General features: G+C 47.2%; 2 protein-coding genes across 18 annotated transcripts in view; one reads left to right on the top strand and one right to left on the bottom strand.

Annotated features, from left to right (window-relative positions):
• The window catches only part of LOC106741985, a 184,906-nt gene extending 175,379 nt beyond the window's left edge, over positions 1-9,527 (top strand). For all 5 annotated transcript variants that reach the window (XM_014614491.1, XM_014614490.1, XM_014614489.1 and 2 more), the window contains 6 exons: positions 253-674; positions 1,058-2,956; positions 3,687-3,809; positions 3,893-4,059; positions 4,195-4,409; positions 5,347-9,527. In XM_014614491.1, the coding sequence (XP_014469977.1) occupies positions 253-674; positions 1,058-2,956; positions 3,687-3,809; positions 3,893-4,059; positions 4,195-4,409; positions 5,347-5,768 (3,248 nt within the window). In that variant the 3' untranslated portion in view covers positions 5,769-9,527. The remainder of the gene's footprint in view (positions 1-252; positions 675-1,057; positions 2,957-3,686; positions 3,810-3,892; positions 4,060-4,194; positions 4,410-5,346) is intronic.
• Positions 9,528-10,277: 750 nt separating this feature from the next.
• LOC106741986 (disks large 1 tumor suppressor protein) overlaps positions 10,278-15,553 on the bottom strand; it is a 541,974-nt gene continuing 536,698 nt past the window's right edge. For all 13 annotated transcript variants that reach the window (XM_014614501.1, XM_014614504.1, XM_014614497.1 and 10 more), the window contains 5 exons: positions 14,854-15,003; positions 14,593-14,765; positions 14,400-14,509; positions 14,227-14,318; positions 10,278-13,193 (listed from right to left, as the gene is read on the bottom strand). In XM_014614501.1, the coding sequence (XP_014469987.1) occupies positions 13,084-13,193; positions 14,227-14,318; positions 14,400-14,509; positions 14,593-14,765; positions 14,854-15,003 (635 nt within the window). In that variant the 3' untranslated portion in view covers positions 10,278-13,083. The remainder of the gene's footprint in view (positions 13,194-14,226; positions 14,319-14,399; positions 14,510-14,592; positions 14,766-14,853; positions 15,004-15,553) is intronic.

Below are 15,553 nucleotides of genomic sequence, written 5' to 3'. Positions count from 1 at the left end.
CTCGAAGAAATCAAATAACACCGCTCGAACAACGCTCACCGCGCAATAAAATGTAACTACTTGATCTTCGAGTTACATTTTCGTCCGTATTGCGTCATATTAATTGCGCAGCGATTAGCATTACGATTCGTTCAACTTGGTTCGACTTGGCGAGGATCGCGCCCTCCTGTTCGGTCGCATCAATTATATTTGATCGTACACGAGAGACCGTAAACTTCGACTCCCATGTAATCTCGTTTATATTGCACGTAGCGACTGATAGCGCGGCCTCGACGTCGACGCCACAATCCGGCTCGTCCGCGGGCAGCCCGCCGAAATTAACGCGCGAGAAGACAACTTGCCTACCACCCAGAAGACGTCTGTTCTCGAGAACCGAAGATGACAACATGCCGGTTGCGGCGACGGTACCCGCGGCGGCGCCGGCAGCGGCGAATACGGGCACAGTTGCGTCCGCAGTGCCGGCCAGGGCGAGCGGATGCAGAAGCTCGTCCGAGACGTCGGTCTTTGATTTCCGCGAAAGTGACTCAGAGGGCGAGATGCCGGTCCTCGAGCGGCAGACCTTGGAAGAGATGAGGAGGGACAGGAAACAGCTGTCGAAGGTGCAGCCTCCCATTCCCCTCAACGACGCCGTCTGTATGAACACTTCGACCGACCTCGTCAAGATCGAGCTGAAGGTATATCACGGGAAACAAAAAGATCTGCCGATGTAAAAAGATCTTACAGATGTAAAACTTCGTTAACTTAGCAAATCTGTAGCCGTAACATGCGGTGTTGCAGTAATCTCAGAGAGAGATTATGTCAGAGATTAGTGATAAAGTTGGGCATCACGCAGCGAAATTAATTGAAAATATAGTTGGAGACGTTCAACAACGCGTGTTTGTTGAGGTAACGAATGTTTTTACTGTTGTATCGAAAGAGATTTGGTACATTAACGAATTATAGCTGGCAATTAGTTGCTCTGGTTATAGAAGATAACTAAAGTAACAGTGCTGTTTTCGCGTTTCCGTTCTTGCATTATCCCATTTCACGCGATCGGACGTAATTTGGTTGTTCGCAGGAGAACGACAAGATCAACGAGGTCGATCCGTTCTGGACCACTACCTGTGATAAATTTATGGAGCAATTACGTAAGAGAGACGTGAAGAAACGGACACGCACGCAAAACCTCAGCGGTAACGCGTCGTCGAAGCCCGAAGACACGGCCGTTGACAGCGACCGGGATTCCGACACCAACGCGTCGTCGCTGGCTCAGATCAGGCCCGAGAACATAAAGAAGGAGGAACCGTTTGGCGAGCTGAGCGCCGAAGACAAGTCGTCGGAAGCAAAGATCGAGGAAGCCGGGGACTCGGTTTTCAAGATCAAGACGGAGCCCGAGCTAAGTAAGGACGACGATTCGGACGAAGTGCCGTTGATTAAGAGAGCGACGAGGCACAAGTCGATCAAGAAGGAGGACAGCGACGGCGACGAGGAGGTGATATGCAGAAAGAGGAGGGTCCGTCGTGGCAGCAGGATCAAGCTCGTCTCGTCGAGCGGCAGCGAATCCTCGAGCGAGGACAGCGACGGCAGCACCGAATTCGGCCGCGGTTCTTCGGTGGCCGACAGACTGCGCGCCAGGAAGCGGTCGATGAACAACACCTTCGAGAACGAGGGTATGAAGCTTCGCTCGAGGGATGCGACCCCTCACAAGGCGGGCAACACGGAGAAGGAGCCGACGAAACTGTCGCCACCCAAAGGCGGGCCCTCCTCGAAGCGCAAACCGAAGCCGCTGTTCGGTGACGGCAGCGACTTTCGACCTGGGTGGGAGGAGGAGGTCTACGTGTACAAGAAATCCCTGAGGATGCCCACTAGATTGATAACCGTGTCGAAACCGTCGCGCTTCCACCGACTGTCCACGTCGCTGCCGGACTTGGACCCCGGCTCGCCGGCGTTATCCGTCTCGATGGACAGTTCCGACGTCTGCCTCAGTCGCAAGAAGCTCATAGACAGCGACATGGAGTCCAATTACAGCTTCGGTATCGCCGGTAAGATCGACGACGAGGAGGCGACTTCGTCGACGACCGTTTCTTGTCCGCCGAAAGCCATGAAGCATTCCCGCTCGGAAAACAGCTCCATTGTCGATGTTCTCGCGCAGAAGGTCGGCAGCGACAAGATCGACTCGAAGAGGAAACTCAGCCCGAAAGGTAGCAAGGTCCTCAATAAAAGCAGCAACGAACCGGAGCTCTTACCGACGCCCAGTCTCGGCCCGACGCTGTCGTCCGTGACGTCCAAGAGGAACAAGAGTCCGCTGAAGAATCACAAGTCCATGCTGAGAGTGACGGACTCCAACCTGCTCGGCTACTTCCGCAAAGAGACGGTCAACAACTTCCGCGAAGCGTTCAAGAACAACCACACGCTGCCCAACGAGTTCTCCACTCTGGTGCTGAAGAGCAGAACGAGGACGGAGACGAAGGTGATGAAGAAGGAGGCGACCATCCGCGAGGTCTTCGGCGAAGATAGGCCGGCCTCGGCGCCACCGATGCAGAATCGCGACGACACGTCCCAAGACGACGACGACGACTCGCAAAATGAGACGCTGGGGAGCACGTTGGGGAAGGCGCGCACTCTGAAGCAGAGGCTGGTGTCCCGCTTGAAGAACACCAGCATACAGCGGAGTCGCAAGGCGATCGTCAATAAGGCGATGGCCGAGCGGCGGAAAGACTTGCTCAAGTCGATCGCGGACAAGACGCTGCGTCGCATCAAGCTGGAGGAGGAGGAGACCGTGCAAGATGAGACGAACGACGCCAGGGAGGAGGAAAACAACGAGATGGAGGACGACAAGAACGACCCGGAGGCTCCCGGTAAAAAGAGACTGAAGCTTCGCACCAGCCGACGTAAATTCCGCTCTGGATTCGATTATATTCGTAAGAAGAAGAAGCCGATGAAGAGGGATGAGACGTTGCCGAAGGAAAAGAAGAGAGTATGTATATACGTGTATTGTTACGCCCGTGCGTTAAGGTAGTTGGCCCGTCAATTTCTTTTCTTACCCATATTTTCACAGCGTATTCATTTTTCATTTTCAATCCTTTTCAAGGGTTTTAATTTTAATGGAAATACGATCTACACACGCATGCAAAGTTAGAAAAAAAATCAATCATACCAAAGCTGAGATAATTGATGTAATAGCCGCGTTCGGCAGAAACGTTTATTTTACTACTGTTGCAAGTTTTCTGTGCTGAGATCATATTATTCCTCTAAAAGAAATCCAATTTCATAGCTCAGAAAACTTCCAACAGTGATCAAATAAACGTTCTGCTGGATGTGCTGCCAATATTATCACTATTACCAGTGTTAGCGCTATTTACACGTATCACAGATACCAAAATGGTTTCCGATGTCGCGTTTTTAATTCTGGCAATCAAATTATTCTTATGGTTTTAATAAAAAATGTGAATACGGTAAAAGAGGCTTGTAAATATATTAAAAAATAATAAAAGATCGTTAACTATCCAGGTTTTCCAGAAATCGAGTTGCGTTGTATAACGTTATAAATAAAGTTTAGCGTTTCTTTAAGTTCGATACATGGTTATTTCGATTGGGTCGCGCGGACATAACAATATCGATTAATCTCCGACACTCCACCCGCTTCGAGTTCTCCGGCTGATTTCCGTCAATGCCGTTTGAAAACACGACGCTTCGTCGTTTTCCAGCAAGTACTACCGAGGCCCAATCCGGAATGCGTGGGCGATATTCAGTCGGAGATCAGGACGTGGGTTATCAAGAAAGGAGTCGGCGAGACGATCCTGCACCGCGCCGCCAGGCTCGGTTACACGGTAAGATAACGATCGCGTGACACGACGAACTTAGTAAACGGCGACTTGATCTAATCTGCTTGTGTTATTTGCTCCCGCCGTAGGACGTGGCCGCTTATTGCCTGGAGAAGCTCAACAACATAGCGAGTCCTAAGGACAACGCGGGATACACTCCGCTTCACGAGGCCTGCTCCAAAGGTCACCTGGAGATTGCGAAGCTCTTGCTGGCCTACGGCGCGAACGTCAGCGAGAGCGCTAATGGCGGTATCAGGTAACGCGCTTCTGTCAACCCGTGGAGATTCTCGCGAGATCGCCGGTTGTTCTCTCGAGTTCTCTCGGTGGGCGGTATTGTTAATCGATCATCGATAGCGAGCGAATAATACATACCCTTTCTCCGCATTGTCAGGCCACTGCACGAAGCGGCGGAGAACGGCGCCACCGAGCTCGTACGGTTGCTGTTGTCTTACGGCGCCGATCCATTGTTAGCTACTTACTCCGGACAAACGCCGCTGACGCTAGCCGTTGACACCGAGGCTCACTCCATTCTTGAACAGCATCTGGATGACGTTCAAGGTCGTGCCACCGTCCCGTGGTCGTTCCCCGTTACGAGTTCTGCTGTTGGTACGTAGCGACGCAAGTTTTTCTCTGTTTGGTGGGATAACTTCAGGACGGGAATCTCGATATTTGAGAAATTAGAGGCCATTTAACATTTATGTCGCATCACAAAGGCGGAAGGAAGTCTATATTAGCTTGCGTGAGACAGTCTGCGACGGCAGGGAGGAAGAGAGTGAAGGTCATAGAACGTCACATTCAGGGCTCGGTTTTTCATTTTCTGCTTAACTCGTGGCTTAGGTTCAACCTAATGGTAATGTAAAAGTCATGTTTTTCTATTCATGGTTAATCAGTAAACTGTAAAAGTTAGCACTATAAAATCGTCAATTTAATCATTAAACATGAATAGGAAAAAATGAAAACGCAATTTTTGCATTATCGTCAGTTTAAGTTTAAACCATAAATTAAGCAGAAGATGAAAAGCCGAGCCCAAATGGCATTGTAAACGTGAATGCGCCTGATTATTCACTTTGTTTCACTTGTACTCGTGACACATGTGGTTACATTTGGTGAAGATTTTTAGGTTTCGACATGTTTTTATGTTATGTTAGTAATGAAAATTTTAATTTTCAAATATTTATTCTTCTAAAAACACTATTTTGACTAAGTGAAATTATAAAATAATGTAATTAATATGATATTATATGCCTGAAAATTATTTGTATTTTAGAAAAGAATAGTGGCGTGCAGTCTAATAATTATTACTCACAATATGGTTATAAGTTATTATTTATCCTGTGTCGGAAGAGGGTAATTTCGCATGTCACGTAATATTGGAAGGGAGCAAAAATATTGTGACGAAATTGTAACGAAACAGGAAGAGAGGGATAAAAAATAGGCAATTTAGCACGACGCAATTGTTGAATGGCTTCTTATTGGGGCGTTACGAGTGTTCCAAAGAAACGCACGATGTACTTTCGTTAACTCCTCGCCGATTTGCCCTCAGATTCCGAGGAGACGGGCTGCAATTCGCTGGACGAAGCCCCGTTGGGTAGTCCCGAGCCGAGCCTGGACGACGTCGAGATGGAAGTGAGCGACATCAATCTGCCCGCCCTGTTCATCCTGAAAAACGACTCTGACAAGTGGGTGCTTCTGCACGACCTCATGGCGATCTTGAAGGTGAAGAGTCGCGACGCCCTCCTACGTCAGATCAATCCGAAGGCGCACTCGGGGCCGCCCACAGTGGCCCATCGCGAGGTGATGCGCGAGCTGAAGCTGCCAGACTTTCTGGAGCAGACGCGCTGCTGCCACTTGCTGAGCGGCGGCGAGAAGATCAATGTGCGCGGCTCCAAGGTCACGCTCATCAAGTACAACGACAAGGTCAAGTCCCTGCTGAACGTGGAGAAGGTGTTGATTAGTCTCAGGTGACAGGAGGCGTCTCTGGGGCGTTCGTCTCCCCAGGCGAGACCGTCGACCTCGATTCTTCCGGCCAAGGAACACCATAATAAGAAAACCGACGGCAAGGCCGTCGTCGTGAAACGTGAACGCCAGCCAGTTTTCCGCCAGCGGAAACGGTAGGGGACAGGTGACGGAAACTCCGGGCTGAGCGTGGCCGATGCCGATCTCCGACTGTGAGAGATTGCGATCCTCGCCGAGATGCACTTCGGTGCCGCAAACAACTGGAACTGACTTGCAACGTGAGAATCGCTTCGAACGCTGTGATGGACTCACTGCTTGTTTCAACGAAGATAGACGCTGGAGACCGAGATGAAGAAGTAGGAGGCAAGTTCCTGTTTTATGCGCCGAGAAAATCCGACCGAGCGACCCATTGGCAACGAGGGATCGTCGCCACACTGAAGATCACACTACTTATATGCCTGTCCAAAGACATTCTCCGGCGTCTCTCGGTTCGATTTCAAGGTAAATCGACCGGATCGTGTGATCTGTCCTATAGTGCACGAATGCGAAGTTTTACCGGCGATCAGAGAGATACAATCGGGTTCCGTTCCTTCACTCGAATGACCGAGTCCGTCGATCTCTGTCACGCGCGAGGAGCCGTCTTGACGTGTGCGGTCGAGACTTCGAGGCTCGTACACCGGTGCAAATGTAGTTTTAGCACGAAACGATTGTCTACCTGATGCGCAGCTAAGAGTGAGGACAATGGAAATTAGCTACCTGTGACATTACATATAGCAGTATTTAATTGGGATATATGCGCGTGTATATCCGTAGAACGATGATATTTTATTAATTCTCTTAAGGACTGATCAATATCAGAAGTTCGTTAACGTGTAACGCTTTTAGGCGAAGAGAACAAGAGGAGAGGTATCGTGTTTGAGGCGCAACGACAGACGAAGCGAAAGGTCTCTCGGTCAGAGAGTGAGGGAGAAAGTTTTTCTCCCGAGCGTCGAACCGAGTCTCGGAAATAGTAATAGTGTTAGTAATAATTAATAAATTATCTTGGGAGGAATAAAGCGTGGCTGTCGTATCGGATATATTTTTATCTCGCACGTGGCTTCGCGAGGTTTCTCCTTTTTTTTTAAACCACTTTCTTTAGGGAAAATTCGGTCCGAGAAGACTCGTGGAATTGAAATGCGCACAGCTGCGCGTTTCATGACGCTCCGTGTGTGTGTGTGTGTGTGTGTGTGTGCGCGTGATGTCTGTGCGTATGTGTGCGCGCGTATTGTAGCGTTAGTATCTTCTTCGAACTCTATTACGGAACGCGTCGTTATATTTAGAATACAAGGATAAACGTTTAGGGCGTGACATCGAAATTGCTGATCATGTTACCACGTCTTAGTCTTACATTTCTGTTTTTTCCTCCTTTTGCCGGTCTTTGTTCGAAGGAATCATGTGTTATCGCGCGAATTATATATTTATGAAGTCCTCATTAATCGCTTCATTGATCATTGGACGCATATAGGTGCTTGCGGAACTGATTCGGGTTTCAATTCGTTGAGTCCGGAGTTGCTATCTCGCCCGTTTATAGGAGATACTAAGAGACACGTCTACGTTGTTGGCGAGTTGAAGATGCAAATTTGCCGTCTAGTCTATCTCGACGAAGAAAATGCACACAAGAATGTCGGTTGAAACTCTTGGTTCGCGCGAGGAGAAGCTGCTTGTATCCGTAGTTTCCGGAACAGCGGTCAGTTTTAATTCGAATGAAGGATGGACTCGACGTCGATAGCTAGCTCAATTCTTACGAAGTGGGAAGTGCAATTCGCGAAATGAGTTTTCTTGTTTCTTTTTTTTTTTTTTTGTTAATCGTCTAGGTGAATCGATCGATGTTCATAGGAATTGTAAAGAGAGAGAGAGAGAAGCAGAGCGAAAGGGTGATATATATGAAATTATATTATTACGAAATGTAATAATTCGGCTGAACACCGTCGAATAACGCTCATTGTGCAATAAAATGTAACTATATTTTATATTTTATCTTCGAGTTACTTCTGTTTTGCGATAAAACGGAGCAATGTGTTAACGCGTCGTATTGGCGATCAGAAACTCGCTGACGAAACAATCTTTCCGAGAGGTAAAGGAAAATTTTTTAGTCTGTGGGGAATGAATGACGCAAGAGTTATCAAGTGTAATCAGCGTATGATGAAATATAATACGACTCGCGCGAGAAAGTTCAAATTAAAGATATTTAACATAAAGTAGGCGCGCGTATTTTTATTTTATATTTACACACACGTAAATCAGAGATCATCGGATCATGAGAAAAGGGGAGAAGGATGGAGAAAAAGGGAGGAGAGAGGAAGAGAGAGAGAGAGAGAGAGAGAGAGAGAGAGAGAGAGAGAGAGAGCAGCGAGTTTCGGTCACCGAAACGACGTCGTGTGTTCGATCGAAGCAATCTAGGATGATAAATTTTAGCGGAAAGTGTGAGGAGCTATTTTAAACGTTGACAATGTTCGTCGATAGTACTTATCGTCGTCCCGCAACGTCCCTTGTACGTCGACTTTTTCGGCGGTGGAGAAGGGACATTCAGTGTACGGACACGTGTGCATATGGACGTTACGGGACGGGGTGCGAGGGGAGAAAAATAAAAAAAAAGAAGGAACGAAGCGTGTGAAGGCTCGATTCGCAATGCTGGTAATGCTGTTGATAACACGTTTAATTTTGGCGCCGTGCACAGAGGTTTCACTCCTTATAAGTCTCAGGGAAAAATCCATGTGTATTCTGGAAATAAGAAAAAAAACTGACGGTGTACGACGGACGACGTATGCGTATGCGAGCGACGCGTATCAGTATGCGCGAACGTATGTGTGTGTGTGTACAGTAGCGTTAGGTGTAAAAACAAAACCGTTCGCTACGATTAGGATTAATTAATATCTGATGATATCGAGTGATATTAATTAATGTTAATTGATATCGATTCTCATCGTGCGAGTTGATTCACGCGCACGGGAGGAGCGTTTAATTTTATTTAACTGATGACTCGAGTACACGCGAGAACAGAGACGCGCACGCGCGCAGTTATTACCGATTGTATATACCGACCTATTTTCAGCAAAAAGAATCGTAAACGAAATAGAAAATAGAACAGAGCGAAACGCAAGAGGATTAATTTTCCCCTTCTCTCCCTCCACCCCCCTTCTTTTTCCGCCCTCTGCGTTCGCTCGTAATTTCCGTACGATCTTCTTCTCTTCTCGGAGCCGTCGAAGAGCACGGGAGAAAGAAAGATAGGAAGGAAACCGAAGTGTACGTATTGTATGTATCTTTTACTTTAACTAGATGCGACAAGTAAGATGTAACAAGTAGAACCGCGATACTTGTTCATATTAGCGCGTATTGTCCGTGTAATGTAAATCATTAATCGACTTCGAAGTAGTCACACACTGTATAATAATATTACTATTATACTACCGCGATTATCGCTACTACTATTACTGCTGCTACCACTGCTACCAACTACTATTATTACCATTAACTATTAATATCTACGAAACTATCTGCTTTTTTATTGTACGATATATACATAATAGCTAGAGATGGATGTAAATTTTCTTAGTTATGTAATGTTCACACATCGCCCCCACTGCTCGCCCCCAACCCTTCTTGTAATTTATATATTCAAGAAACTTCTTTAAATGTGTTAATGCTGCTGCTTGCGAAAAAGAAATTATATATAAATATATATATATAAATGAACAAATATAAATATAAGTATATATATATATACACACACACACACACAACACACACACACGCACACATATATATATATATATACATATATATATATATATATATATATTTTATTTCAGAGGTTTAGTTCGAAACGACGTTGATGCTGATGAACAAATTAGAGTCTTACTGTGATTCGTGTAAAGGGATAATTAATGAAAGCAAACTATCGTTATTATTGTCATCGCCCGTAGTCGTTATAAGTGAAGTTGCGACGGACTCGACGAATGATTTTCGTAATGAGAAAAGAACAGACTTGTGATTTTCCTTTCGCTAATAACAATTACAAGTTATCCGTTCGATGTAATAAAAACAAATATTTTTACCGAAACTCTTATTCCTCTCCCCGTTAACCTCATCACTATCTGTTTTCTCTCTCTCTCTCTCTCTCTCGAAACACTGTGACAGACACTTGGCAAAATTGCTTCGACTCTTTTCAGATGTCATTATCATTTACTCGCTAATTGGTTTATTCGTTAGCGGAATACCGCGCTATCAGAAGCACTTTGCGAAATTAAGTGCAGTTCCGAGCCGATTTCAGGCGATATTAGAACCGCGAGATGTTACGCGGGAAATTTCGTGACATAGGTAAGTAAGTATTATGAATTGGTTCCATAAAATTAACTCCCATACCGCTACCGTTGCTGATATCACGATATATATTTCCATCTCGCACCTTCCGTGGAACCTGTGAAGAGAGGGAGGAAATCGCACACAACGCACATTCCACACACGTATACACGACGGTAATTAAAATTGGTAAAACGTTTATTAACTATTTAAAAACGATGAAACAAGGTGAACATGAGATTTTGACAATTCAATAAGTAATATTATTAAATAGACTATAGAGGTGTATAATAGGTATCTGCGATAATTATTCTCTTTTATACGGTCTTTTACATCGAGATAGACGTCTTTCAACTCGGCGAAGCCAGGCCCTCCGTCCTTCAGGCACAAGCTGAAGCTCGTCTCGCTTCGTACCTCGTCACACGTACTCGCTCCATCTCGCAGTCGCGCGCTTAATAATAATTCTAGGACTCGCGGTAGGAAAAAATAGCTCGAAAGCGTGTCGTCCGCGCGAGATTATCGTTCCCTGCGTAAACATTACTACGAAATAAGGGGGAGGGCGGGGTAGGAGGAAGGGGATGGGAGGGGGAGGAAAGAAACGTTCGGTTCTACTCCGGGTGACAGAAGCGATCATCGCGTGTCGGGGCCTCGCGGCCCGCTCGCGCTGGCCTGTGTCATCATCGTCGTCGTCATCATTATCATCATCATCAGCGCCATTATCATCATTATCATCATTATCGTCGTCATCGTCATTATCGTCTCATCTCTGTGGTCGCGACAAAACGTCACCGTGTCACGACAGCTATACATGCAGATACAGCTATATTACAATTAAATTGCTGCAATGACGCACCTCGCGATACAGCAATTCGATTCTCCTGCTCGTGCGTTCCATCAAAGGGGGAGGGGAAGGGTTCTCTAACGTTATACGTTTGCGCGATTAATGCTACACGGAAACGGAAGGAGCAAGCGGACAAAGTGCCGCAGCGCGATGGCACGCGATAGCGCGCGCATTCTCGTGGCCCCGTGAACGAATGAAAGCTAAAAAAGCAGAGTGAAGGGAGGCGGCGGTATCTTTACGTAATCCGGAGTTGCCACTCGGGTCTGCGCGAGTGACCGGGTGAAAAAATCTCTCGAAAGTTCGCGCGCTCTCATTGCACCGGCGAAACGGTGCCAGATCCGCTATTAGAATCCGATCGAGTTTGCGTTTTCTCTTTTCTTCCTCTCTATCTCTTTCACGCGGTGCCCTTCGTCCGTTTGCGCCTTACGTGATTCTCCCTCGACCGTCATAAGTACATCGCATCGAGCGTCGGTTTTCCGTCTTTTTTTCTTTCCCTCTTTCTTTCTCCTTTCCCTTTCCGCAACCAGTCGCACCGGTTCCGCCGAAGATTCGCGCAAGCCGGATCACGACGTCTCATCGAGCCGGACCACCGATCCCTCCGGTGCCCAGCGCTGCACGTTGATACGAGGCGGCGTAAACGAGCCGTTTTTCCGTATTTTAATGAGCAGCCTGTGAATCTCCGGCGTAAATTCTAATTCACGCCGGAGATTTTAACCGGAGCGAAATCGGCGGATCGCCCGTGACGATTCGTCGTCGTCGTCGTCTCGTCGCGAAGCCGAGAGAAACGCGCGCGAGGGCGCGACTTCCCCTCTTCGGGCTCTCCCTCTTTTCTCGCTTCTTCTTCCCGCGGTCCGTCTCGACACACACACGCACGCGAATTTATGTGTATTTACAATAATACATACCTACTATCGTAGTAATAATTTAGTAGTGATATTTAAATTACAATAATGCTTTTTTGTGTTCTTCCTTTCTCTCTTTCTTTCTATCTGGTGCACGTCTTTCTCCACACAACTTCCTGCCGTCCTGTTGCGTCACCTCCACGCAAATATAATGTTGCACATAACCCAATTACTGGCTTAGTCATCTAGCTGTACAAAACATTATATATCGCTATGTGTCTAACATCTAAAGATTTGTCCCGTGAGGTTTCTCCTCTCTTTTTTTCTGCTTTTTCATTTTGCGTGTATTTCTTGTAATCGTGAGGTTCGTTAACATACACAACGTCATTCCGCGTTAGAGACTACTGGTAGTATCCGCGCGCTCCTCCTCCTCCTTAGTCGTGTTGTACCGTCGTTTCTTTCTCTCGATTTCTCGCCCGTCGGGCTCGTTCTCGCAGCGACGCTGACTGCGCTTTTAAGTACATTAAAAAATACCGAATATACGCGACCGAACAAGCGCCAGTTGGCGGCGCGGTCGGGCTTGTTCCGAGGAACGAGGTGGCGGCGAGCCGGTGGCGTTGCGCGACCGCCCGAGACGCCAGGAAGTCGTGCGAGCGAACATACAGAACGCCACCGGTTCGCGAGGTTACTCTTCCTTTCAGTTTTCTTTTCCTTGCTTGCTCTAATTAAAATTACGGACGATCACACACGAACAATCGACGATCATGCGATACGAAGTTACAAATTTCTCTCTGCGCCACCGCGCCCGTGTCACGTCGAATTTTACGACGACTTCCCGTCGTCAGGATGAAGCTCAACCGTGCCCGGGACACCCCTCCCCTCGTATCCTTCGTTCGATCTACCGGATTTCATGTTCGGGGAGGGGTGTGAGTCCTGACCGACTTAGAATTATATCGATTTTTCGCGCGGAAGCTGGGAAGAGGAAAAAGATGTGATTGAGGCTTGGTTGGTCGGTCGGTCGTATTGGTTGTCGTGTGACCCGCGGTTTAAGTATTTCTTTTCTTTTTGTCGGTTCGAATCCCTCGCGACGATCTGCGTCACGTCGCGAGTCTCAATGGGGAACCTTGTGCTACGTAGGTAATCGGAGGGACACGGTGGGAGTGGAAGGAATAAAAGAGAGGGACAGGATGTGGGAGAGGGCGTTGGAGCGTTACTTAATTGTATTTATCGTGAGTAATTAAGCTTGACGCCTCGGTGGCAGGGTCCAAGCGTTGGGCCCGTGCTGAGCGTGGGGGGCAGGACGTCACAGTTGCTGGTCCCTGCAGGGCACCCAGATGTTCGGTCCTGATTGTTCTGAAATGACCTCCTTCACTTTCACGTAGATCTCCTCGGGGGTGTCACCTTGGACAACGGCTGCGAACAGAGCGCCGTTTGATTACGCGATCGAAGTATCGCGAGATCGAACGTGTAATTTTCTCTTTATAAACCTTCATCTACGGATTTTGCGCTACGATTCTAAGCAGATTTATGAACAAATCGTAACTTATGAAGCGATCGTAAGAATCTGACTTACGGTTTTACGTAAGCTGCAATTATGTACTGGCATCTGTATTGCTCATCGTTACATGTTTACACTTGCGATGAGTGACTAATTTCATGTATACATAACCCGATATTTGCGAGAGTGTCGCGTAAAGAAAGACATCAGTGTAAGACGTGTCGTCGACTTATTTGCAGGTGTTCCGATTATTTTAAACATGAAGTATGTTTAAACATGAAATACTAATTATTAAGTTGTGTATAATTTTAAAACCTTTTTATTTATATTTTTTGATAGTTACTAAAAGGTCATTCAACAATTATATCTTACTATAAGAGGGGAGTGTCAATTATCTTATGTGACGACTGCGATAGCAGGGTGGGGAGAATCAAGATCATGGAAGGTTACATCAAGCTTTCGGCACACGGTGTTTATTTTCGTGCTGAATCTAAAGAAATTTAGTAGCATAATGTGGGGACAAGAGGAGAGGGGGGGGGGGTAATTACATATGCCACGTAATATTGGAAAATCCAAATACTCTGTAACAAAATGCGACGAAGGGAAGAGGGATGGAAAATACTCAAATTTCGCGTGATGTAATTGTTGAATGACCCCTAAGAGATTTTCCATAATACTTGTGACTTACGAACAGTTTCTTGTTAGTCATAGTTGGTCAAGATTTGCGAGAAATTATAGATATTTACGAGTGATCGTAAGTCGATACGCATAGAATTAATAATAATGAATTTTTACGAGTTTTATGAGAATAAATTACGAATCTTATGATTCTGTCTAAAATTGCAACATTATTCGGGTAGATTGTATTCGTTGCTTAAACGAGTCGCGCCAGATTGTCTGTGGAATGGTCGAATCGTTGCGATATTTTATCGAGAAAGATTGACTCACCAGTAAAGTATTCACCAAATTCTTGCTCCATCTTCAGAGCGCGCTCATACGTTTTCTTCGCCTGATCGTCTGTCATTCTCTTGTTCATCTCCCTGTGGAGCAAAGAATGAAGATCTCGATATACGGAGATAGCGAAATTATAATATGAAAGACCACGATTGCTGAACACTCACATGACAGACTCAACTGACTTCGGCTTGATGAAGACGGCGATGGGGTAGAGTTGTGCCACTTGTAACCTCTTGATAGCATTTCCACTCACATCAAGAATACAGTGCTTGCCCTGAAGCGAAAATACGTAGGTTCTCGTAAGTTCTCTCACCGACACGACACACGCTATTCAAATTACGATTGGTCGAGACATACCTTTTCGGCGACTTCTCGCACGGACGCAACGGATGTCCCGTAAAGATTGTCGTTATACTGCCCGGCCTCTATGAACAAATGATTCTGTATGTCTCTCTCCATTTGCTCCCTAGACGCCACGAAATGGTAGTCCCGTCCGTCCACTTCGTATTCTCTTCTACACCTCGTCGTGTCTGCAAACAAACGAGTTTCGCTTAGACACGTGAGCTAAGTGACGCGAAGGCGTACACGCGCGATATCGCGCCGTGAAGATGAACTCACGTGGAACGCAGCTGCCGAACTTGTCGGGGAACTCGGAGATGAGATCGTCGTTAATGCGATCCTTGAGCGGTCCGAGGACGATCACCGGACGTGTGTACTGTATCGTCAGCTGCTGCACGGCCTCGTACGACAACACGTTTTCTTCGCTGCCTGCAATAGTCCGATCGAATGTACATCCGGCTCCTCCACACGCCCCCGCGGCCGGGGGCGAGGGGAGGTTTAACAGCAGCGATCACCCCCTGTTTCAAACCTCGACGGCACAGTCTCGCACGCTCACGCGAAAAGAAAGCAACACACACTCTCCCGAAAACAAGCTCGACGACGAAGATCCTCACGACACTCCGCTTCCTCCGCTGAGAGACAAGGGGCCTTCCCCGTTCGACCCCTCGCGATGTCGCTGATTAATCGACTGCCACGAGAAACGGACGCGGGACAATGTTGTTACGCACACACACTCAGACACGCGCACAGAGCGGAGCGCTCGTTCGGAATCACTTCTGACTGTATCGATCGCGGCCCAGTCGAATTCCGCGCACGATAGATCGCTCCCCTCGTTTCTTCAACGACCCGCTCCCGAGCGGTTCCTGAATCTCTCGCTCCGCTCTGGCGTCCACTCGGACGAATACACGTTTTTTCCTTCGTGGGACGAGACACGAGCATGCTTTCGGCGTCCGGGTAAGATCGAAGCTTGGGGGGGGGG

The sequence above is a fragment of the Dinoponera quadriceps genome, unplaced genomic scaffold, assembly GCF_001313825.1.
Source record: "Dinoponera quadriceps isolate SergipeBrazil2010 unplaced genomic scaffold, ASM131382v1 scaffold696, whole genome shotgun sequence".
Classification (NCBI taxonomy): domain Eukaryota; kingdom Metazoa; phylum Arthropoda; class Insecta; order Hymenoptera; family Formicidae; genus Dinoponera; species Dinoponera quadriceps.
Note: the sequence above shows the minus strand (reverse complement) of the source record. Positions and strands in the feature narration are given on the sequence as shown.